General features: G+C 36.3%; 2 protein-coding genes across 2 annotated transcripts; one reads left to right on the forward strand and one right to left on the reverse strand.

Moving 5' to 3' along the window:
• The first annotated feature begins 1,489 nt into the window (after window positions 1–1,489).
• Window positions 1,490–25,554, forward strand: LOC148202159 (uncharacterized). Its single transcript, XM_088109399.1, has 13 exons — window positions 1,490–1,658; window positions 2,087–2,155; window positions 3,066–3,252; window positions 14,604–14,677; window positions 15,711–15,866; window positions 16,284–16,454; window positions 16,590–16,684; window positions 17,442–17,534; window positions 21,180–21,247; window positions 21,356–21,424; window positions 23,508–23,574; window positions 23,723–23,791; window positions 25,282–25,554. The coding sequence occupies exons 6-12, from the start codon at window positions 16,439–16,441 to the stop codon at window positions 23,729–23,731; spliced, it is 417 nt and encodes a 138-aa protein (XP_087965525.1). The 5' UTR covers window positions 1,490–1,658; window positions 2,087–2,155; window positions 3,066–3,252; window positions 14,604–14,677; window positions 15,711–15,866; window positions 16,284–16,438; the 3' UTR covers window positions 23,732–23,791; window positions 25,282–25,554.
• LOC124848823 (protein RESPONSE TO ABA AND SALT 1-like) lies at window positions 17,963–19,125 on the reverse strand. Its single transcript, XM_047326632.2, has one exon. The coding sequence runs from the start codon at window positions 19,089–19,091 to the stop codon at window positions 18,396–18,398; it is 696 nt and encodes a 231-aa protein (XP_047182588.1). The 5' UTR covers window positions 19,092–19,125; the 3' UTR covers window positions 17,963–18,395.
• Window positions 25,555–25,928: the final 374 nt, after the last annotated feature.

The following is a 25,928-nucleotide window of genomic DNA, read 5'->3' on the forward strand; positions in this document are numbered from 1 at the left end:
TAATCAAAATTAAGTATATTTTTAAAGAATTTCATCAGTATTTCTACATAAAATTATTAACCATAAACAATCCTTAAATATATAAAAAATATATAAAAAATATATAAAATTATTTTTGTAGGTTTACATGTTTTAGTAAATTGTTTATAACATGCAAACATATATTCAAATATAACAAACACCTAATTTTAAAGTTTTAATAACTCTTTTTAAAAATCAATGTTTTACATCAAATAGTAAAAGAAGTTTTAGGAAATACCTTTGTAAATATGTTTTCTTATATGCAAATATGTGCACATATATATATATATATATATATATATATATATATATATATATATATATATATATATATATATATATATATATATGACTTTTATTTTTTCTCTCTTTAAAATAAAATAAATATTAACCATCACATTTAGATAAGAAACAAACATATGAATCAATGATTGATGAATTAAATGAGATCCTCAATCTCATTATTCTATAGACAAACACATATCATACATAGTACAATGAGATTATGGCTGACTTTAACTAATGAGTAAGAAGTTGCACACATATATAAATAAATATTACACTCAAACACCAAAACATTTTTAAAACCAGAAATATACATATAACACAATAAGATTTTTTTGGGTGACCCTAACAACTCACAAAAAAAAAAAGTCATATATTCAAATGCACCTCAATCTCTCGTATTAATTTATAAAACCCTATTTTTTCTATATCCTCATTGGTACAAGTTATTTCTCTCATAATTATATGAACATTGATAAGTGAAAGTTACTCACCAATTCAATTTTATTATCTCCACATGATATATAATGTCTATGACCAATTTAATTTATTTGAATAATATACATGTAAGTTTAATTTCTATGTAGCTAACCACATAAAAATAATTTCATTCTTTTCTATAAGCATTAACTTTTCAATATATTGTTTAATTAATATAAAAATCATTTTATTTATTTTTACTTTTTATTTTCTTCTAAGTAAAGGTCTAAATTGACCCTCTGTCACTAATTTTAATTTATTTTATATAACTTTCAAAGTATCTAGCATTTTATTTCTTCTCTCCAACTAACCTTAAATTCATTTGATTTTAAATTTAAATTTCAAGTAATATATAAATTTACACAAAAGAGTATAACAGTGAATAAATTATATAAATACAAATATACTTAAAGATATAAGATTAAAAATTAAAATGCACACTAATATATAAAATAGTAAAATTTGCATAACAACTAAATTTTAACTTAATAAAAAATAAAATAGTGTAAAAGAAAAGTAATAAAATAGTATATTAATATCCACCACACTGATCCCATGTGTTTCATTAGTATTATTAACTTATCATCTCTGTAACTTCTAAAATAATTTATTCATAAAATTAATAATGTTTATTATATTTATTTCAATTATTAATATGTTCAAAATTAAATTCTATATACAGGAAGATAAAATAATTAATTCAGTTATTGATCTTATCCAAAAACTTGCGAATGCGCGACGAAGTTGTGAACTGCTTCTCAATTTCCCTTATCAATTTACTTTTTATTTTTGTTTCTACAGAGAAATTTCTTTCGCCCAAACATCTCGATTTCAGTTTGGGCAGTTTCGCTTCCATCAGAACTCGTTCCTAGGTATTTTCTATTCCAATATCCCTATTTTCCTTTTGGTTTAATTTGTTTCCCCACATAATAATGCATAATACATTCACATAAGATTTGAAAATGTTGTCGCACTTTGTCTCTAATCATCAATATGCTTCTCTTTGGTTCCGGGTGCCTTTGTATTTTAATTTACCAGCAATTTGTTTCTGTGGCATTTTCACATGCCACTTCAGTCTCTAATTTTCCTCATTGTGGTAATTAGCATTAATTAACATTAGCATTAATTGATATTTATATATTATAATCATGAATCATTCAACTTAATTCATGTTTGTGATTATTACTATTTATTATTTTTAAAATAACTTTAATCAAATATGATTTGTGTGATATGAATATTGTTTTGGAGTTCAGCTTCAGCTTAGGAATATTTTGATTATGATGACTTGTTGAAACAGGAGGAACAGACCCTTAGGAACAAAGTGAGAGAACAGGGGGAAAAGGAAATTGCTACCATAATGATCAAGGCATGCTTCTTATTATTCTTTAAGTACACAAAGAGAACAATTGACAAACTCAAGTGTCATTCTTTAAATATTTCTAGGGCATTTTTGGATAATCTTTTAGAATGTAATTTCAGGTATTGAACATAATTTTGAATGAATGGTATTGCTTTTGTTTTTCAATAGATTAACTTTTGGATGGGTGTATAGATTATCCAAACATGTAATTAGTATTATTCTTTTTATAATACATATAATAAAAGTTTGCATAGGTGAACATAGATTACTTGGAAACAAAATTAATTTTATGAGAAAATAACAAAAGATATTTTAAAACTGCAATCAAGTTTTTTCTTAAAAAATGTCTATAAAGGTGATCCGACCATAACTATATAAGTAAATATACAATTTATTTGGTTTCTGCTCTAAAAGTAGTGTTACTTTGATACATGAAAGTTTCATGCATACAAATTGTTTGGTTGAAGTGTAACCAGTTTGTTCTAATTTCTTTACCTTACAAATATTAAACTTATGTGTGTGGAAAATTTCCAGGACCAAAGTAACAGTGCTAGATAGTTAAGATAAAAAAAAATTCATTTAACTTTCAAAAAGTGAAACTAAAGAGCTTTTCTTGTGTATTATCATAGGACCAAACTGATGACTGCTGTATTTTTATACGACCTAGTTTGATGTTTGCTCTGGTTTTATAGGGTGAGGAGTGGAGGGTATTATACATTGTATAGTATGAAAAGATTCTGCAATGATGTTATTCTTTTCTTTTAATTCTCATGACTCTCAATGTCATAATTTTTTATTAGTTCTGGGAAGAGGCTGAATTCCCATTTCATGTTATTCCACTGTTTGCAGACCTGCATATTGCTGGTGGACAATTAAAGATCTATATTTACTAAGTTTCTCGTATATTTCTTCTTAGACTCTTAGTTAAATGTAAAACACTGCAAAAAGGTGTTCTTGGCTAGCTCGCTCTGATTCTCAGGGTTATGGTTGTCCTGGTCTTTCCATAACTGAAAATGCTGCTGCTGTAGCAGAAGTTGCTAGAGTTGATGCAAGCTGTTCAACTTTCTCTTTGGTTCATTCTTCCTTGGCAATGCTCACTATTGGTAAATATAAATCTATGTCTGGTAACCATTTTGCTGATAGTTTACTCATAGTTCCTGAAATTTGAAATATTTGATTAACCAATAAGTATAGCATTGTGTGGCTCTGAAGCTCAGAAGTGAAAGTATCTACCTTTTTTTAGCTCAAATGAAAACAATAGCATGTTGGGTAAGTTACCTTCCTTGGATTTGAATGATTTGTTTCATTTTGCTCAAGTACTCTTCGAGGACATTGTTTTTCTTATTATTAGACTTTGACTGAACCTGACAATGGAACTGATACCAGTTCTTTGAGGACCACAGCATCAAAGGTCCAATGCCCATGCGTCTTTAATCATGTCAGAGATAAGTCACGAGGTCCCTCCCGTGGATTGCTTGACACCTTGTTGAAGTCCCAACGCCTCAAACTAAGGAAGTTTATGAATTAGTGGAACCATCTATCATGGTTCATGCATAAATTCACTCACTACACTAACAACATAAACAATGTTTGGTCTTGTGTGTGATAGATAAATCAATTTTCCTACCAATCTCTGATATTGGACCTTCTCTACAAGAACACTTTCTTCATTTCTAATTATGTGATTCTATTCTATAGGAACTGTTGAGGTTCTACATCCTACCTTTCTAGTTTCTTTGAGGAGATCAAGTACATATTTTCTTTGGGAGATGAAAATTCCATTCTTGGAATACGCAACCTCTATTCCAATAAAATATTTGAGTACAAATTAGGCTGCCAATTTTTCTTTTAACGCTAATTTTTCTGTTTTGTCATCTCCTGCCATAATCATATTATCCATATAGACAAGTAATAGAGTGAGTTTAAGAGTGCTTTATGAATAAAGTATGATCTCCTTGGCTTTGTCTGTATCCTAAGGAAATCATTGCTTTTGTAAATCTTTCAAACCATGATCTAGGGGATTGCATAAGACCATAAAATGCTTTCTTTAGGAGGCATACCTTGTTTCTTTCATTTTTCACTTCAAAACTTGGAGAATCTCCATGCACACTTCCTCTTCTAGATTTCCATGAAGAAATGCATTCTGCATATCCAACTGGTGTAAGTCCCAACCAAAATGAGCAGCCAAAGTGTTAGGTACCTAGGTTTGGAACCTAACAAGAACACACTCAGAAGATAGAAAGAACAATGAAAGAATGAGTTTCTGTATTGAAATTGAGAACGATGTACACTGATAGCGCTAATGGAGGTCTAATTCCCCTCTTAGCCCTAACGGAGGCCTAATCCCCCTCTTCTGGCCAAAGTCCAGATTTACAAAATAATACTCAATGATGCCCCTGACAACATAACTGGGTCTTATTTATACAATTTCTCCACCTTCTATCCTAAACCCATTACCCATTATATCCTCTTACCCTATATCCTAACATTTACACCCCGCTGCAAAACAACCTTACCCTCAAGGTTGGAACTGTGAAGCTTGATCTTCGGGCTCCTCTTCCTCATCATGTTACCATATGAAAGGCACCCATTGGCTACTGCCCTCCAATTTAGGTCTGGAGGTTTGGGTGGTGGTCGAAATGAGAGATAGAATTTATGTGACCATTTTCGTGTCTTCATTATTTCCTTGAAGGTGAGGAGCTTCTTATTCTTCCCTGTAAAATAACTTCCTCTATCGTTCAGCTCGCTCCTCCCTGCCTTTATACCGTTTGGCTCCTTCCCCCTACCTTCAACCGTTCGGCTCTTGTTCCCTTCAACCATTTGGCTCGCATTAACAACCCTTGGCAAAGTTGCTGCAAAATCTTCCCAAGAAAAATTCTTGGATTTTTGCTGCCAGGACTTGAACCCCTATTTTGTCTTGTTTTCCAGGTTCTTTGAAGGTTGGGTTTGTATTGAATTTTCTCCTTTATTTGAGGGTTGCTTTGCTTTCTTGATGTCCTGCAGAAGTTCCTTTCTTCTTTCCTCTCTCCGTTTCAAGCATTCTGAGTAAGGCAATTCCGGTTGTTCCATACTGACACCACACTCTTGGCGGTTCCCGATCGGCCTAAGTGATTGGCCTCGGACCCCTCGGCAACACTCGACCGGCCTGGGTTATAGCAATTAGCCTCAGACCGTGTCACCTCACTGCTCGTTCATCCCCCAGACGACTGGTCTTCTATGGCAACTCTCGATCGGCCTGGGCTATCGCTCATGGCCTCGGACTGCTCAGCCAATGACTGGGAGACCGTTTTGACTGTGAGACAGTTCGGTCTTTGACTATAACTATAAGACCGTTCGGTTCCGCTTGTCCTCTTGCAATCCCGCCAGAAAATATCCCAACAGTTGCTCGTCCGGCACCCTCTTCGTTCGATGCGCAAATGTCTTGAAGTATTGTACATACTCTTCCACCGTCCCCGTCTGTTTTAATACCGCCAAACGCTCAACAATGGTTCCAAACCTTATCACTAGAGCTTCCTTCAAACCATCCCATGAACGATTCTTGGCTTTCTCTTCCAGGCTCTGAACCAGTAGCCAGCGCTCCACTCCATCCTAATGTCGGCTAGGCACACCTTTTCCTCCTCCGATACCCCTTGTAACTCTAAAAATTTCTCTGCGAAATTGATCCAGTTCAGCGGATCGATACCCTCGAAGACGGGTAGCTCCACCCGTTTCCACCAGCTGTTTTGCCCCTCGGTAGGTTCGCCTTCCCTTCCTCCTTCTTCGTCTTCCTGCCTTCTGCCGGCGTTGACAGATCTCTCCTGTCGCTCCACTGCCAGCTCCTCACAAACGGTGCCCCGATTTAGACCGCCAAACCTCCTCGTCAGAGCACCGGTGAATCTCTTCCAAGTCGGATGCATGTTTTTCTTCCACCAGAAACGAAACCAATATCTCGCCAAACCTCCCTCCATGCATCTAGAGACGAGCTTCATCTTCTCCTTCTCCGTCATGCTTTGGAGATCGAAGAATTCCTCTGCTTGTGCGATCCAGCCAGTGGGATTCACACCTTCAAATGTAGGTAGTTCAATGCGCTTCCTCCAACTGCGTCGAACTTCTCCTCCGTCCTCTTCTGATTCCTCCTCTGAGTTTTTCGATGGTCGTCGTTCGTGTCCAGCATTGACGGAATCACGACTTCCTTCGGAGCTCCTAGGCTGGTTCCTGGTGCGACGTCCTGAAGCTCGTTGGAACGCGAGAGTCATCGCTCGCACCTCCGCCTTCCATTCCTCCATTGAAGACTCCATCGCTGCCATTCATCCTTCCATTCTTCTTCGCTATCGTTCCCCCTCGCTCGCTCCTTTTCCCTCTGAAACAGATCCGGCAGGTCGGACCAATTTGTTAGGTACCTAGGTTTGGAACTTAACAAGAACACACTCAGAAGATAGAAAGAACAATGAAAGAATGAGTTTCTGTATTGAAATTGAGAACGATGTACACTGATAGCGCTAATGGAGGCCTAATCCCCCTCTTAGCCCTAACGGAGGCCTAATCCCCCTCTTCTGGCGAAAGTCCAGATTTACAAAATAATACTCAATGATGCCCATGGCAATATAACTGGGTCTTATTTATACAATTTCTCCACCTTCTATCCTAAACCCTTTACCCATTATATCCTTTACCCTATATCCTAACACAAAGCGAGAACAACTTAAACTTATTCATCTTTGCCATTGGGGCAAACATCTTCTCATAGTCAATCCCATAAGTTTGGGTATAGCCTTTTCCACCAATCTAGCTTTATATCTTTCTGTTGTCCCATATGCTTAATATTTCACTATGGATATCCATCTACACCTTACTGCCTTCTCTTCTCTTGGTTTTTCAACAATCTCCCAAGTTGAATTTCTTTCTAATGCATTCTTCTGTTCTTTCATGGCTTGATTCCAATGTTCAAGTTTCATGGCCTCCTGGATTGAGGAAGGAATTTTTGTGTCATCAATGGCAACAATAAAGCTTCTATGCTATTGCTAGTGCAAACATATTGAGAAACATGCTATTTAGCACATGATCTTCTTTCCTTTCTCAGTGCAATGGGTAAATCCTCAGTAATAGTTACCTCCTCGTTGTTATTTTCAGGGATGCTCACCTCCAAATTAGACAAGTTTTCTTGCTGGAGAGTCGAAGTGGGTTGTTTTCTTCATTCATAATTTTTGCCAAAAAAATTGTCTTCTTCCTCATTGTGGACTATGGCAGCTTCATTGCTCAGATCTTGGACATCCTGCAAAGACAAACATGGTAATGACAAGAAGGAGATTTCATCCACTTCAAGTGCTTTCTCCCCCTAAAGTGGTGGACTGACATAAAAGGATTGTGTTTCATGAAAGGTGACATCTATGATGATAGAGACGCGATGAATCTAAGGATGATAACATTTTTATCATTTTTTATTAAAAGGATACCCAATAAAGACATAAAAGGATTGTGTTTCATTAAAGGTGACATCCATGATGATAAAGACGCGATGACTCTAAGGATGATAACATTTGTACCCTTTTTTATTAGAAGGATACCCAATAAAAGTTTAAGAGCTCTGGGATCTAATTTACTATGGTTAGGATAATGAGAGTGAACGAAAACAATACATCCAAAGACTCAACTAGGAAGACTTGATATTAGGAGGAAGAAGGAACAAAAGAAAATAGAGACTTTATAGGACTAATGCCTTTTAAGATACAAGTGGGTAACCTATTTATGAGACATGTAGCAGTTAATAGAACTTCTCCGGTTAGGAATCTGAGAATAGAATCCTAACGGTCTCCCTCACTCACTGATACGCACTCACCCAAGAACAATTGAATCAAACAATGGGTATATTATTCACAGTAGCGAGCAATGAAAATAACATGTAAGTCGAGGGCCTAACCCCCCTCACCAGGTTCACAAACTGGTCTATACAAAGTATATAATTCTCTAACTAATCACAGTATAATGCGTTATTCCTTTTATACCTATACTTCCCGCCTTTAGCAGTTAGGAGTTCTTCTACTCTCTTTTCTTCCTTCTCTCATAAACTTTCCAACCCCTAATATTACCCCCATCCTGAAGATCAACCTTGTCCCCAAGGTTGAATTCTGGAAACTGCTCTTGGATAGTAATTTTGTCTTCCCATGTCGCTTCATCCACCCCTCCTTCATTCCATTCTATCAGCACTTGCTCTCTTATCTCCTCTTCTAGCCGTTGTTGTCTTCTATTCAAAATACGTATTGGCCAACAAGTTGGTCCCTCCATATGCAGATCAATTGGTAGCTCCCTCTCTACAATCTTCGCTCCAATTACCAGCTTCAGCTGTGACACGTGGAATATAGGATGAATTCTAGCGGTATCCGGAAGCAGTAATCTGAAGGCCACCTTCCCCACTTGCTTTTCTATTTCTCCCTTCAACAAATGGGGATATCTATAGGGGCGCTTGTTATTTGGGCCTGCCCCTTCTTTCAGAACTATCATGTGCTCCGACTCCCTCTCACGCCCTAGAGGTAAACCTTGGGGCTCCTGAAACACCTGCTAATATTTTTCCAGCACCTTCTCCAGCTCACTCCCCTGTTCCTCCATCAGTGTCTTCCCTTCCCCAGGTACTTCCATTTGAGCAACGCTTCTAGTGCTATTATTTCTCGAGCCAAAATCGGGTCCCCTTTGATCATCAATTCCTGTCCTCCTTGTTGGAATGTCATGGTTAAGTTGCCCTAGTTAGTCACTACTTCCCCCAACTTAGCCAACCATTCCACCCCTAGGATCAAGTCTACACCTCTTAAATCGAAGACATAATATTGCTCTGTAACTTCAATTGCTCCCATCTGTAATACTACCCCTCTACAACAGCTTTGGGTCTGTTTCCTCTGTTCATCCCCCAAACAGACCTGACGAGTTTGGCCTTTACCCACCTCCAGTTGAAGCTCTTCAACCAACGCTTTGGATATAAAGTTGTGGCTAGCGTCACTGTCAACCATGATCAACACCACCCTGTCTCCCACACTCCCTTGAAGTTTCATGGTTCTCGGTTGGGTCAAACCTCCTACAGACAAGAAAGATAACTCTAGCCGCTCGTGCTCCACCTCTACCTCGGTTTCTCTAGGGTCTTCCTCCTCATTCTCACCCAAAATCATTACCCTCAAGCTGCGTTCCGGACAACGGTGACCAGGGCCAAACTGCCCCCCACACCTGAAATAGCGTCCTTCTTCCCGTCTCTTGAGATACTCGTGATAGGGAAGGTTTCGCACCCCTCTTCCCATGGTGTTGTTCCTCGTAGCACTCGTACCCCTCTCCGCAACATTCCCTGAGTTGCCTTCTCTTCCCCTAGAACCTAAGCTCTCCGTGCTGGCTGTCCGCCCCTCCTGATTGCGCATCGGTTCCACTCGGGTTATCCTCCCCGACATTCGTCCCCCCATACCTGTGGTTGATTCGCGCCTCCTGCAAGTCTTCGTCCCTCCCGGTAGGACCTCCACATCTCTCGCGATTCGCATCGCCATCAATAATTCTTGCGGATCATGCGGTCGCACTCGGCTCCTCACATCATCCTGTAAACCCTTGAGGAAATCGCCTAGAAACTGTTCGTCCGTCACTCCGCTCGTTTGCCCTACCAAAATTTCGAAGTTTCGGATGTACTCCTCAACCGTTCCAGTCTGATGGATTGTCACTACGCTTTCAAATATCGAGCCCCAGTTCCTTTCCCCAACTCTTCTGATCATCGCACATTTTAGCTCTTCCTAAGTGCGGTTTGTCGCCTTTTCCCGCCATAATTGATACCAATAGCCAGCACTCCCTTCCATGTTGACATATGCGATTCTGACCTTCTCTTCCTCCGTCACTCCCTGTAATTTGAAGAAACGTTCCACCCGATTGATCCAGTTTAGCAGATCCACTCCTTCAAATACGGGAAGTTCCACCCGATTGATCCAATTGAATTGTCCCTTCGTTCGATCCTGTTGGGTACAAACAAAGTCCCACATTGGATAAAATAAGAGATGGACATGAGCTTATATACACATAAGATACTTCCATTGGTAAGAGGCCTTTTGGACTGGTATCAAAAGCAAATCCGTGAGGGATTGGCCCAAATCGGACAATATCTTACGAGTGTGGAGATCTATGTGTATGTGTGTGTGTCAAACCTCCCTACAAATGGTATCAAAGCCGATGGTTTGTCTTGGTGACCGGCTCAGACGAGTATAATGATCCCTATACCAAAAGTCTTCCTAGCAAAGGGTATCCAGGTAAGCCAGTTCCGTTAAGATGCGGCGGTTGGAAAGGGCTACTCGTAATTGTGGTTGGTTGGGAATGCTTCCGCTAGAGGGGGAGTGTACCTATGTGGAAGGGACTCACCCTTGAGGGGGAGATGTTGGGTATCCAAGTGTGAGTCTAAGTCTCACATTAGATAGAAATGAAAAAGTAGAGCAATATATAAAGATGAAAGACCCATTAACCCATTGCCTTAAGGTTGTGGGTAAAGAGTGGTGTCCATCCCTTATATAGTTGGCACAAATGTTATTGGTGTTTGTGTAACCCACAGGGAACCTCCTCCTCGATAGACCCAACAAATGGTATCGGAGCCCATGGTTCAGGTCTGGTAACTGGGCTCAGACGAGTACGACCCTCCATGATAAGGTGAAGCCTTGGCAGGTGGCCGGTGGTAGATAGCCAGATAGATAATGAGAGATGGAGAGCAAGAGATGCTTAGTGTTTGACCATGGATTGTGAAAGAGAAGTGTTGACCATGGTGTACTCGAGATAAGAAAAGACTTCCACTATAGGGGAGGTGGAGGTAGGAGAACCATAGTCCTTTGTTTGAGGGGAGGATGTTGGGTACAAAAAAATCCCACATCGGATAAAATAAGAAATGGACATGAGTTTATATACACATAAGATACCTCCATTGGTAAGAGGCCTTTTGGAGTGGTACCAAAAGCAAATCCGTGAGGGCTTGGCCCAAAGCAGACAATATCTTACCAGTGTGGAGATCTATGTGTATGTGTGTGTGTCAAACCTCCCTACAGATCCGTCTCGCGTCCTCCATTCTCACCCTCTCGCCTCGTCCTCCGGTTGCCGTTCACGGATGCTTGACTCCCATCCGATCCACCTTCGTGGTCACAATTGCGATTCCCCAACATCCGCATTTTCTCCGATCTCTCTCCACAAGGATTCGACAGATCGGACCAGTCTGTTAGGAATCTATATAATTCTCTAACTAATCACAGTATAATGCGTTATTCCTTTTATACCTATACTTCCCGCCTTTAGCAGTTAGGAATTCTTCTACTCTCTTTTCTTCCTTCTCTCAAACTTTCCAACCCCTAACATCTCCCCAATAATTTTTTGGAACAAACATTTGAAAAAGAAGAGCTCTAATTACTTCAAGAAGATGATTCTTTCTTTCTGCATTCCCATTTTGTTGAGGGGTGATTACACATGTTAGTTCATGAACAATACCATTATGAGACAAAAAATTGAGAAATTCATGAATCACATATTCAGTACCATTATTAGATCTGATTCTTTTGATACTTTTTCAACTTGATTTTGGACAAGACTGAAAAAGTAACGAAGATTTGGAAAACTTCTGATTTAATTTTTATAAGGTATGTCTACGTGACACGGGTATAATCGATAATAAAGGTAACAAATCATTTGGCTCCAGAAATAAATTCTACGACAGGTCTCAAAATGTCAGAGTGAATTAAATCAAAAATCAAATGGAGAAGTACACTTTTTATTACTAATACAATAAGATGCACAATGGTGTTTTGACAACTGCAAATATCACAATTAAAAAACTCAACAGACTCTTTGGTAAACAATTAAGGAAATAAGAAGATTGGATGAAGGATGCCCAAGCGTTTTATGATGTAACCATATTGATAATTTATCCACGTCTCAGATGTAACTTGTTGACTCATGATTTTTGTTTTGCTTTGGTCATTAGACTCCGATAGATACAACTTACCCTGCTCCTTGGTAGTTAAAATTGTCTTCCGCGTGACAAGGTCTTGAAAAACACAATAAGTTGAGAAAAATGTTATTAAACAATTTAAATCCTGAGTTTTTGCATAGAGATAAGAAGATTGGCTAATTGTGGAACATGTAAAACAAACTTTAATACAATAAATGAGTCCAAAATTATATTCCCAGAGCCACATATATACCCTGACCATTTGCAACTGTAATAAGTTCTCTGTTTCTTACACCATGAGTCAAAAGATAAACGAAAAGATTCCAAATACCTTGAGACACAACACCAACAATATTGAGACAAATCTTACCTTTCATGGACAAAGTGCATGATTCAGAGGGCTTACTCATTGATTCATCCGTTGCTTTCAAGCACTCGAGTTCATACTTATAAGCTTTCATATCAAGATTTGGTGGTGGTGAAGTACTAGATTGATTGGTGGCTTCCTGTTCTAAGGTAGTATGTTTTACTTATCTTTAGCAGATCCTTTGTTGTTTCCTATGTACTCAAGAACATTATTTCTTCCATGGAGTTTGAAGCATGTTTCCTTGGTATGTCCAAATCTTCTACAGTATGAACAATAGTCTCCATGAATATTTTTTTCAAACGACTTTCCCCGACATTTGTTCCCTTGTGGAGTCCCTTTCCAGTTGTCATGGCAGAGCCTGTATTGGAGATCCCCCATCAAGCATGACGGCTCTTCAAGTTTCTTTCCCTCTTACCATAAAAAATACTCCTGATAGGGATAATAATTTTTCTCTTCCGAAGATTTGTACCCAGATTGGGTCGTACTCATGATTAAGGTCATGGAAAAATTTAAAGATTCTCCCTCTTTCCACAACTTTAGCATGTGCGACAAAATTTGTTTTACTCATCTTTATTGTTTGGTATTGACCTAATTCAATCCAAAGTCCATTCAGGATTCCATGATATCTTGACACGGAAAGGGAGTCCTGCTTCTTATTAAATATACTAGTTTCAATTTCACAGCATGTAGCAAAAATCCTTTTTTAATGATAAAGTACTCTATAAATCATCCTATATCTCTTTGGCAGAGGAATGAAACATATAATTTCAACTTATCTCAAGAATCATGGAATGCCACATCCACGTCATAATTATTGAATCTTCATTGCCCTAAATTGGAAAATTAATGTCGTTTGGTCCTGACCCTCCTCGATTTATGTGATCTAGTCTTGAACATCCTTTGAGAATCATTCAAATGTATTGGCTCAATTGTACGAAATTCCGACCATCCAACCCGATAGACACCCACCACATTTGGAAGATCATTAGAATCCAAAGGAATAATTTTTACCTCAGATATCTCTTGGACACAATCAGGTGTCTCCAGTGACCCTATTCGAGACGATGACAACGTGTGGGCTACAATAGGAAAAAGGAGAAAAACTCAAACTCATATTTATTCAAATATGGGCCAAATGGGACGTCATCCACCCATGGAACGGACTCAGGAGGCCCCGATGACTCTTTCTGTGACGATGGTGGGTGGGTCCCGTTGGAACTAGGCGCATAGGTTACACGTGTCGACGACGGTGGTGACGCGTGGCAGCGTCTTTCCTGGAGCGATTTTCGTTGTTGTGTTTGCCAAAGTTGGGTGCACCTTTTTGCCCTACCAACGATCCCAATGACTATGGAGAGAGCCGTAGTGGCCGGATAACGGCGATAGTGGCTACTATTGCAGTGGAAACAGAGCTCCCAAGATCGGGAGTTCTGATACCAGATTGAAAAGAGAATGAATTTTATTATTTTCATTCATGTCTATTACATTCTCTTTACCTCTATTTGTAACAGCCTAATTGTCTAAAAAAAAGGGAAATTAGAAAACAATATATTGAAAAATAAACTACAAGATCCTACAAATATTTTCTTTAATTAGGAAGATTCTATACATATTTTTTTTAATTAGGAAGATTTTCCTCTAATTACGTGTAGACTTTTGATATTGTTTGATATCGATAAATATTGTTGATATTTTTTTAACAATATCTTCTATTTACCATATTTATGTTTAGTTTCTATATATACTTGTATAATTCTTCATTATAAATATATTATCCTATGTATTTTAGACACAAGGGAAATTAACCTCGTACATAAATTTTCACTGTATTTAAATGGAATCTAACTAATTCAGTAAAACAACTTTCAATTGCTAGCAACATCTGTTGTTGAATCACATTATTCATCCTGCTTATTTCATATCATTTTGGACTCCTTTCCAGTTTGAAGAATAAGCACAAATGTGTTAAGTTAATTTGTCTTACTTATTTAAGTGTTAAATGGATAGGGATCAAACTAAGGTTGTGTGTGGGAGAGACTCATTATTAAAATCCTTGCAACAATTAGGGAAAGAGGGAAGAATAAAAGCTATTGTGATTTTTGCATACCCACTAGAATGAAAATTTTGAAAATACAACTAATTCGTTCATTATTTGATCGACTTGATTTTTTGGGCAGTAAATTTGTAAAAGGGTCACTGTGTTCGTTTTCAAGGGTTGGATTGCTGATTGGAAGTATGGAGAGGAAGAAAGGTAGTTTGCATTAACAAGTCTATTTTTGGATTTTATCTTCCTTTTTATTTGTGAGCATTGGTGTTTGGTTTGCTTTGGTTGATATATGTATTGTTTATGACTTGTGGTTTTAAGTTTTCCATATTACAAATATTTGCCTCAAGTTAAGATAATTTTATTTCGTTGGTTATTGTTCTATTATTGACATCATAACTCTTTGATTTAGAATTTTTTTTTTGTTTGCTTGAATGATGAAAACACATACAAAAATGACTTAATGAAACAAATTATTATTTGTATAAAGGAAAAATAAAAGACTATTTTTGACAATGTGTTATTTTTTTTTTAGATTTTGGTTTATAGAAGCTAAATTTCAGATAATAGTGTGGAATAATTGGAAAAGGAGGCATGATGTTGAAAATTTTACATCAATTAAGATATATTTGTATTATATAAATTAATGTAAATCTCACCTTACATACTGGTGTTGTAAGATTGAGTTAAATTTAAAATTTGTTTCTTAAGATGACATCAAAATCATCCTAATCCTATCCTAGCGAGATTTGTTGATTTGTTAGAGTTAAACGAGATAATGCTGTAAATCTAAAAGAAATAATTTCTAATTTTTTTTATACCGGTAATCGTGTGTTCTTCGGGAAGCAAGGATTCAACTAGGCTCTAGATACATTGAATTACGTAGACAAGGGTAAGGCCTATAGTAAGGTATTTATAACACCTATAAATAAACTATTATCATTGTATCTCATCATCTAAAGGCTATGGAGATCCAAACATCAATGAAATTTCATGGATTGTCTTAAAGTCTTAGCCTCGCACCCCGTAAAGAAACATAAAAAGAACCAATGCAAATATTAACATCACTAGCACCATACCAAAGAGAAGAATATAAGAAAGCTTTGCAATGAGACATTTAGGGCTTTAGATTATTTTTCAAATACATATTCCCTCATGCTTTATATTTTCTTGCTATTCGCGTCCACCAGTTTTACACATACTCGTTTTGTTACCTTTTTTCTGGTACCGGTTATTTCAGATATATTGTCAAAAGGGATGCGGCAGGTTTAACAGTGACAAAAATGGAGAATAAAATTGGACTTCGGATGGTACAAAATAGAGACTTAGTTTTGAGCAAAGTCTTTGTCCCTGATGATGACAGAATATAAAGAGTAAATTCTTTTCGGGACACAAGGTAAAATTATCATGATATAATTGTCTCTGCTGTTGTTTCAAGAACATGATTTCATCATTTAATACATAACTAAATGATGGTATATGTTTTCGTTGTTTACAAAACTTCAATTATCTGAGAAGTAGTAGAGCATTAGTCAATCTTGGGTCCTGTGTCCTTTTGTAACTCCGTGGTTGTAATCTTATATTTTGTCTATTAATTTACGTATTGCTTATTTGTTTAGTTGTCTCAAAAACAGGTACTTGCTGTTTCACGAGTCATGGTTGCTTTGCAACCTTATGGTTTATCAATTGGAATCTATGATATGTCACAAGTATTCTTAGATAGCATGCAAGTATACTTCAAGAAAAGCTTTCACCACAAAAGTGCCATAAATAATTCTAAAGTGCATTGTGTGTGCAACAAAATATTTGCTAGGTGCCTCTTGGATAAGAAACAGTTTGGAGTATCATTAACAGCTTTCCGAATCAGTCAGCAGACACCTGTTCACATGCTAGGAAGCATTCAAGCAATGATTCTTGTTGGTTGGCGTCTGTGCAAGTAGTATGATAGTGGTAAAATGACTCCAGTTCATGCTAGCTTGGGAAGGTAATTCCGAACCATCTCAGCTCACAAAATAGAAGAAAATATCACCAAGTAAACAAAAAATTTCTCTAAGCTACTTTGTTATCGTTCTTAGTTGGGTTACAGATAATTGATAACAAATTGTCAATCATCTTTCAGTCTTGGATTACCCTGAGGAAAAGAGAAATAGCTGCCTCGGGGAGAGAATTGCTTGTGGTGGCAAAGGAATTTTGGCTGATTTTCAAGTGGCAAAGGTTCTCATGCTTAATTTCTTGTTTGAAATTATTTTTTGAACCTCCTACTGGATTTAGATTAAAATGCGGTAGTTTCAAAATGGGTTTTTGGCACATATATTTCTAATTTCCTCACCAAAAAATTATTGAGGCTAAAGAATCAGCTTCTCTTATAAACTAAAATTATCTTGTACACTAATTTTTTGTAAAAATTCTAACATCTAACTAACTCGAAAGCTAAGCTTTATAAGTTAATTTAATTTATAAAAAATCAATTCATTTTATCTTCTTTAAATACTTAAGAGAAAAGAATTATCCTAACATAACCTTGAACAATGAATGTACAATAAGTTTTGGATGGAGACGGAAATGGAAGGCCAATTAGACATGAGGATGATCTGTTTCCTTGATTTATATTTTGTTCTACACAAATACCAAGGTCTAAATCATACTCATGCTATGGCCGCCGTTGTCGACGATGTCAGACTTCATTCATGTAAAACTGCATCTCCATATCATGACATTTTTACACAGTATTCAAGTTCCTCATCACACCATAAACAACTCTCTTATAGTCGTTGTTTTAGTTGATTTGTTAGTGAAAGCTTTACTAGCTGGTAGTCCATTATTAAACATAAACACGAGCTTGCAAAATGCAATTACTACTAGACATGCTATTGGTATTTTTTTATTGGGACTGAGACACTAATTAAGCCTAGTTCGGGTCATTCTGTTCTCGATCAGACATGTTTTTTGCTTTTCTTCTCAAATTTTGTAGGCATTCTCTGACTTAGAACTTATGTACACGTTCGAAGGCACATATGACAGAAACACCTTGGTCACAGGCAGGGAAGTTATTGGTTTTGTGAAAGTATAAAATCTTTTCCTTTATGGATTATTATATTTAATCGGTTTATGTATTTATAATCAACTAATAATGCACAAGCATTCAATGATTATCAAAAATGTTTGTGTAGATAACAAAACAGTGTAATGAAAAATAGTTATTTTAGAATAATATTCCAGTCCTCATCCACTCTTTTTCTTTTGTTTGGGGGATCGCTATGAATAATGGGCTGCAGGATTACCTGTTCTTCACTTTAGATAGCTAGTAGATTCTGAATGTTTGAAACTTTCGCTTTAGCATCTCCATTTTCTTAATGTTTGAAACTGCGGCTTAAGCGTTAGACATTGTCGCGCTCTTGCTGTGTGAACAGACCCCGTTTGCTGGGGAAAGAACCAAAAAGGGCTCCTTAGGGAGAAACCTACTTTGGTGCAATGTCAAAGTGCGTGGGATAGTTAAAAAGTAATTTTCGGGGTTTCACATTTTATTCAATCAAGTTCATCTCTGAAAAACAGGACTTAATACACAGAGAAAAACAAAAAGGAAAACAAACAACCCTTAGGTTTCTACTATATGGTAAATATAGCAGCAACCAATCTACAGTGCTTACCTCTGCCAGAGGTATTGATGAACATAAACTGATGCTCATAAGCTGATGCTTTAGCATCTACATAAAGCATGCATTGCATGGCCTTATTTTGTTCATCATTATTCGACGCTAATAAAAGAAACTCCAGGTAGAGAGGAACAGAATTACAGGCACACATCTATCATGATACATGCTACAATGCTAATGCCTGTGCATCTATCCCTTAACCCACCAGTTGCCAGAAACAGATAGAAAAAGAAACCCCTTACATAAAAGCCTTCAAATTTTCATTTCTTATTTCAGTCTTCGCCTCCATTCTGGGAATCCTTGTCCAAACCCCAAGACCTAACCTTGATCTGAAGCTCAGCCGCAGAAGCCATGAATTTGACAATCTGAGCAGGTCTCAGTATCTTCAAAATATTCAGAGCTGTGTCTGTCCTCAAAGCATCTGCATTTGCCACCAGATTCTCCAATTTCTCTTTGAAAGTGTTTGGGACCGAACCTTGGTCTGTCACGAAGGAACCGCTGAAACACAATCTGCCCTGGCTTCTGGCCAGGCCCACCAGCGGAGGATCTGCTACGCTCTCTTGAAGCTTGGCCAAGTCATCATTGAGAGTTCTCTCCTTCACTTTGGTCTCTTGTTTCAGTTCAGTCAACTTCTCCTTTTGGTCTTGTGTCAAGTCCCCCAAAGCTGTGTTCACAACCTGAAAAGCCACTCCAGGCTTGAACCCCCCAACCCAAAGAAAGGATTGTTCTAATGAACTGAACCATGGTGGTGAGAAAATAAGAAAAACATCGTGGTGTGCGATCTTTGATTTCTCTTCGAAGTATTGACCATAGTGCGAAATGACCCTGTCGATCAAGGGCCTTACATCTGCTCTCCTCCCCTCCTGATACTGTTGATGAGCTGAGTGAAGCTCACCAAGGAAGGCTTTTTGGCGCACCATCCAGCCTTGGACAAAGGCCTCAAATGAAGCGGCATTTACATCAGCCATCTATCTATTCAAGGGTGAGTGATACAGAGAGAGGGATGATAATGGAGAATATATAGGGGGGGGGGGGGGGGGGGGGGGGGTTTATGCAATTGGTTATGGGAAGTTATTGGCTTGCTTAGGGCGGAAGCATTGCTGTGATGGTACTTAGAAGGGAAGACTAAGGGCAAAAACAGAGTCATTTGAAGCTAAACAGAGTGAGGGATATTAAGTTAAGGAAACAGATAGTAGAAAGAATAGTATTGGGACTGGTTTCGGTGATATTTGTCGCCACATGCTTGGTTTTGGAGGCAGGTGTTAATGCTAAAGAGGTGTGGTGAAACATGGTGGGGGATTTTGGTGAGTTGTGGGGTTGGTTGTTCCTGTGAAGGTGCTCAATTATGGTGAGTGTGTTGGTATTTGGGATTTGGGATTTGAGTTTTGGATTCATACTTGGTGTGGGATTAATCAATTGACATGGTGACACAGCAAAGGCCATGCTACCTTAAGGTTCCGTCATAGTTTACACTATTGATTTCATGACAAGTAAGACAGAGAATTGCAGCAATGAAGCCAAGTAAGATAGTGAAGTGTCACAGATTTTTGATCTGGCATGCTGTGAGGTGAATACAAATTATTTTACACTACCTAAGTCAGAATTTTCACTTTATGAAAATAGGCAAGTGAACCACGGTTCCAATATAAACCTAATTCTTAATAAATTAGCAAAAGGTTTACCAGTATAGTTGTTTTCTTTCAAATTCACCCTTTTTTCTGCATGTTATTATTAAAATACAATTTAATCATAACGGACTAAATTGTATTTAATCATACATGTTTTGGACCAAAAATAATGTGAAAATAGAAGCTACTTTTACGTACTTTTTTTTTTAAATTTCTTAACATTTAGGGGTAACTTGAAACTGTCATTCACTTTTAGTAACCAGACAAACCATTTTACCATTAGATGGTAACAAGATGAATGGTCAATTTGACCTTTAAATATGTAAATCTTGGAATTGGTCCCTCAAATTTACAATTTAATCTCAGTTTGATCCTAAATAGAATACAATTCAGATACATAGGTCCATTCAATTTTATTAGGATCGAGTCTATATACATCAACTTATATTTTTATGTGTGTGTGTATATATATATATATATATTATAATTTGGTGATATATATTGTGGATGTGATTTCTCTCACATTAAGCTATAATATTCAGGTAAAAAAAGTTGCCTCTTATGCATTCAATTACAAAATCAATTTTTTCTTTCATTCAAATTCTATATTAACTCACATTTAGGGACCTAGTTGACTGTTTTCTTGTACATGTTGGAATGGCTAATATCGTAAAGAGTAAATGGTCATTTTCTCCCTTGAATGTGTAAATTGGATAATTGAGTTGAGATCCAGAACGGAAATTCTAATTCAATCCATAATCCATATTTATATGAGAAAAGCAAAGATTATTTCCTGTCATGAAGTTTTTTCGGTCCATTTTGTCATTAACTTGTAAAGTTTAAGGACCAATTTAAAGTAGTAAAATTTAGAGACTAATTTGTTATTTATTAAGTTATACAGTAATTTAATTATAGTACTTTTCACACCTTCGAGAAATAATAAGAATTTTTATGAAATCATCTCCACTTTACATATTGAGAATTTTTATGACCCCAAAAGTTGTCATGATTGTTAGTTCTGCATTTTGTTGATCCACTTACATATATGTTAATGCACATCATTTAACCTGCCCTAAAGTATAATTGCACAGCATCATGACTCCTACAGTTGTCATGCACATTAGTTCTGCTTCTGCATTTTGTTAATTCAAATCAGTGTCTTTTGACATGTATGTTAATGCACATCAGTAGAACCACTTGTACTGTTTTTGTTAAATACGGTTTTTTATCACAATTTCATATTAATATCACATGACTTTTATTCAAACTTTCATTCAGATAACTTCACATGACTAGCTACTTTATTTCTGTAGCGGTAACACACGAAAATAGTAAATGGACTCTGTTGTTTGTTACTTAAAACTAAGTTTAATAATGGTAAAAACTCTGCATATTGCCCACACTAACACTACGCTCCTTTATTACAAGGACCGTCTAATCAAAGGAGATTCTCTGCAGAAAGTCTGGTCTATATTTGTCTTTAGGGCTAGGCATTGGTATAGGCGGTTGTTTCCCTCCTTATCTCTTACTCTGTGCAGATATTACTAGTTTTAGCCATTACAAAAGTCCAATTTCCTCATGGATACATTGTTTTGCTGGAGCAGTAAAAAATTAACACTATCTCATCCAACAGATTGCGTAAATCATGGCAACTTGGTGCTCTGGAGTTTCAGGTGAGTGGTTTCATTGTTTCGAAATTTAAAATTTTAAAGTCTATTTGTGTATTTCGGTATTAGTCTTTCTGAAATTTGTTTTGTATATTGAGATTAAACTTCTGAAAAGATATTTGTTACATATTTTAGATAGTGCATAAGATATACACTGAGTTCAAGCCAATGAGAGACCTATGAAAGTTTAATTTCAGAATGTTTGATTGCAAAACTGCAAATAGACTCTGGAAAGTTTAATTTGGAAACCAATTTTTACCAAGTTTCGGATCTTGCATAGTTTTAGAGAAAATAATGAAAAGATCAAGGGTGGTTAAAAAATAATTGCCATGTTTCCATCATAACAAGTAAAAAAAAAACACTTGGACATTTTTACTCTTACATGGGTAATTTTTTTTTTCAGAGATAATCTTTTTTGTAGTTTAGTTCCAGTTAAGGCTGCTCACCCCTTCCCCTCATTGGGTGCAGATTGAATCCATTCTGAAACTGTTGCAGACAGTCTTATCCTGTATTTCTAATAATTTGATTCCACTGCTTTCAAACATCGAGAATTCTAACCATTGGGCCTAGGTAAAATATGCCTGGTCGAATTTGATGTTATATAAACTTGTCCTTCCTATTTCCAATGTGCATAGATATGCTGAATTCAAGCTCCAATATGGGGAAGACACACGAATGGAACAATTTCCCCCAGTTATCTATGAAAGCAAACCCGATTATGTTGCAGATGCAATTAAACACTAAATGTAGATATATTTTCTATTGCAATTTAAACCTTAATTCTTGACATTGTGAGAGTAAAAGACTAACCATTTTCTGTAAAGATCGAACTTCGTATGGACATTTGAGAATAACTGCATTTTGAGAGATTGTTAAAAACAGTTAAATAAAAGAAAGACCAGATCATTACATGCAATGCAAAGACACATGTAAGAAGGACCAAACTTATCAAACTCTCAACTTAACTTGTAAACACTTCCAAGTTTACGGTTTATTTAGAAAGGAATTAAAGAAAGTTAAGAAAACGAGTTAACAAATTTGAAATCTTGGCTGTTCATTGACTCTATATTTTTATGAAATTATATATGATTTGACCATTTTATATTTGAATTTTATTTAGCACTAATGCACTGTGATTTGTTACTTATTATGAAATTCAAATGTTAGACTATTGTTGTATATTTTCTAAGAGATTGTTATTATATTAAAAGTATAATGTTACGCATATAACATTTATATTTGTTCTTAAACTTTTCTTAATCTCTTGTAGTTTAATTTGACAATCTTCGGCAAGACCCACAGTTACAAAAAGATGGTTTTAGGTTTATTTCTCTATTTTGGTGTTTTTCTCTTCTCTGTGGGCATAATCTGCTTCCAGACTGTGGGCTATTCATGTTGAATATTAGCCGGAGAATAAACCAAATGACTTTTTATTTTATCACTTTGCAATGATCAGATCACGACACAAGGATACAAGGATGGATGAACAGTTCTTTTCCTCTTTTTCCCTTCAAGTTATTTATAGGAAAATGATTATAGTTATTTGAGATTAAATTTAAAATAATTATTTTACACTAGTGTGAAATAATAGGTTGGTTTTGAAAGGAAGGGCTCAAACTAAGTTTTTTTGTGCAAGTTATAGATTGTCTAACGTGTAGGCAAGAATAATATTTAATTAACCTACAACTGTTACGAAGTGACGAATTCTTCTTTGAGAAACTTATCATAAGATTTCACTAATATATTTTTTTATTACAAACATGAATATACAGATGAGAACAAGATCAGAGGTTATGAATCACGTGTCAGAATCCTTAAATTCAGCAGTGATATTGGAAGCCAGGTGTTGGTATAGGGAATTCAAAATTTCAGAAAGTGAAAGACATGTGTGAGCAGCAGAGTAGACCGTTCGGTTTTGACGGTAGTATTTAAAGAAAAATTTCAAATCACGCTCCACTTTCTGTATGTACCATCTTTTCTCCAACTTTCTGAAAATCTCATTTTCTCCTCCTTCTCTCTAGCTTCTCTCTAAATTTCTTCTTCTTCTCTCTACAAACTCTTATCTTTTCTTCTTCCGATCATAAATCAGGCAACGCCTAAGTACACCTGGTGTCAAGGACTTCACTTTGCACCGATCAATTTGTGATTTTGAGCTGGTAAGTTCCTTCTCTTTTTAAGAAAACTCGTTTCGGGCACATCCAAGCCAAAGTTATGGTTGCATGTGTTCATCAGCTTCATTTTCACAAGTCATGATCATATTATGGTCTTTTAATTGATCTTTCCTTATTATTTGGTGGGTTATAGGCATTTTAGAAAGGTTGGTGTTTGGTGGACGTATTCTGCTGTTGATTAAGTAGCTGTGCCCTTAAAAAGGTAAGGGAAACTTGTAATTTAATTACGATTATCTGATTTTGAATGGTTGCATGCTTGAATGATGTTCGGTTTGGTTATTTAGTTGATATTGAATATTGAGTTTGTTGCATGTTAATATGTATGTGTTGATGATTTATAAATGGTGTGAACTGGGTAGGAATAAGGTTTGATCTTAAGTCTGCAGCATTCTGCGTAATTCTGTAATTGTTGCCGAGAGTCATTCGTGACCGTTCGGTTTTTCATTGGGCATTCGGTCTGGACTGGATTTTCTTCTATAGAGAATTTCAGTTAATGACCGATTGGTTTCCTATTAGTATACTAGAAAATGTGCGTTCGGTTTAAGTATAGTTTCCTATTTCTTCTTAGTAATAAGCTTAGTTAAGATACTCGATATGACTTAAGTCTTAGATACTATACTTATCCTCAGTTGTAAATAAGTATTTGTGGTTGTACGGGAGAATCTATTTATTCATTTTGTATAAGTTTAGTAGTGCTTGGTCTTGAATCAAGCGTTCGGTCTCAGTAAGGTTTGGTCTTGAACCAAACGCTCGGTCTCGTCATAATACTCAATTATGTACTTGTATTTGAAACTAAGAGTGTTCAGCCTAAGCTCGTAGTGTTCGATCCTAGCTCTTAGGTTTCGGTTAAAAGCCTTTAGTATTTGGTCATGTTTAATTACAGGTGTTCTATAATATTCAACAAATTCTTTGAGTTCTATCTAGTAAAGATCGTTCAGTCATAGCTTTTGATTAGTGAGAAAACGTTCAGTCTTTCAATAAGTATTCGGTTTGATTTATAGTGTTCAACCTGGTTATAACGATCGGTCATGTTGGTCACTAAAAAGTATTATTCCGTTCGATGTGATTCATAGGAATGATGATATCTCTTTCGGTTTTGTCAAAGATTGGGATCTTATTTTATTGTGCGGTTTGACTATATTGAAGGCTAAGTATGATGGTATTTAAAGTGTAACATGAATTGAGTAATATGAATATGAAGGAGTATTCCAAGGAGGAATATCTTGTGGTTGGTCATTGAATGGTAAAGTATGAATGTGGTTATGCTTAGTTGGCGTTTATCCTGATATTCTGTGATTACTCATTCTCAAGTAGAGAAGAGTAACTCATGTGTGAGAATGACAGGAGGTCCTAGTCCATAAGGTGAACTTGGGCGAGGTATAACGGACTAACCTCGGGTGGTAGCTGTTAAGGGCATCCCAACTACTACACCATCCGGGTGCAAAAACGTCGTAGCTACATAATTCATACAGTCCAGATAGTCAGAGTAAAAGTGGTCGATTATTGTCTCTATATGTTCGGTCTTTACTTGGATGTATATGTATGATGATTGTATGCTATAGTTGTGTATGAATTAGTTTATATTAATATGATTAATTAAATTACTCAAGCTTACCCTACTCTCCTGTCTTGTCTTTGTTGTCCGTTCGGTCATACTTCCTGTTGCAATGATCATCCTGTGGATGTGAGCAGAAGGGGACGCGGGTTCGTTAGAAGAAGCTCTGGAAGGAGAAAATCTTGAAGTTGAAGCGTAGGACTGTTCGATCAGGAGGATTAGTATTATTTTGTATAACTGTTCGATTTAGGCTTATAATTTTGGAACCGTTCGGTTTATTATCGTATTTGACATTTGACTTTATGTTTTAATGTAAAGTTTTAAATATTTCAGTATTTTAGGTTATCTAGAACTCGATTTGTAAATCTTTTAACTGCCCTATCATATTGTTATATGTTGACTCCTTTAAATATTTTTCAAGCTATATTTTTGGGATGTTACATCACGCAATAGAAAAATAATATATCCAAGTAAAAGCAAATTAGAGCATATATAAAAACATAAATTTAAGGTGGTTTGACACCTAATGCTTATGTCCATGAATACACAATTATTCAAGATCCATATACATCAAGAGACCTATTGAATAGTGTTAATCAGTCTCACATAAACTCTTTATATTAACTTTTAGTGGAGAGTTTAAACAAAATTAACATAATTAAAGTTTTTGTATTACGAGTGCAACTATGTTTGTCTTATTGTACTAAAAATGAATTATTATGTTGATACTTGTTGTATTAAACTAACTAATTACCATTGTGATAATAAGTCAATTATTAGTATT

The sequence above is a fragment of the Vigna umbellata genome, chromosome 3 (assembly GCF_029865625.1).
Source record: "Vigna umbellata cultivar VRB3 chromosome 3, Vumbellata_1.0, whole genome shotgun sequence".
In the NCBI taxonomy this organism is placed as follows: Eukaryota; Viridiplantae; Streptophyta; class Magnoliopsida; order Fabales; family Fabaceae; genus Vigna; species Vigna umbellata.

What these genes read in the sequence shown, in the direction of transcription:
- LOC148202159 (XM_088109399.1), top strand. An exon ending in CTGATTTTCAAGTGGCAAAG is followed by an intron (nt 16,685 to 17,441) that starts GTTCTCATGCTT and finishes CAAATTTTGTAG; the next exon opens with GCATTCTCTGACTTAGAACT. An exon ending in GTCTTTAGGGCTAGGCATTG is followed by an intron (nt 21,248 to 21,355) that starts GTATAGGCGGTT and finishes TTGCTGGAGCAG; the next exon opens with TAAAAAATTAACACTATCTC.
- LOC124848823 (XM_047326632.2), bottom strand. Translation starts at nt 19,091, where the DNA reads ATGGCTGATGTAAATGCCGCTTCATTTGAGGCCTTTGTCCAAGGCTGG.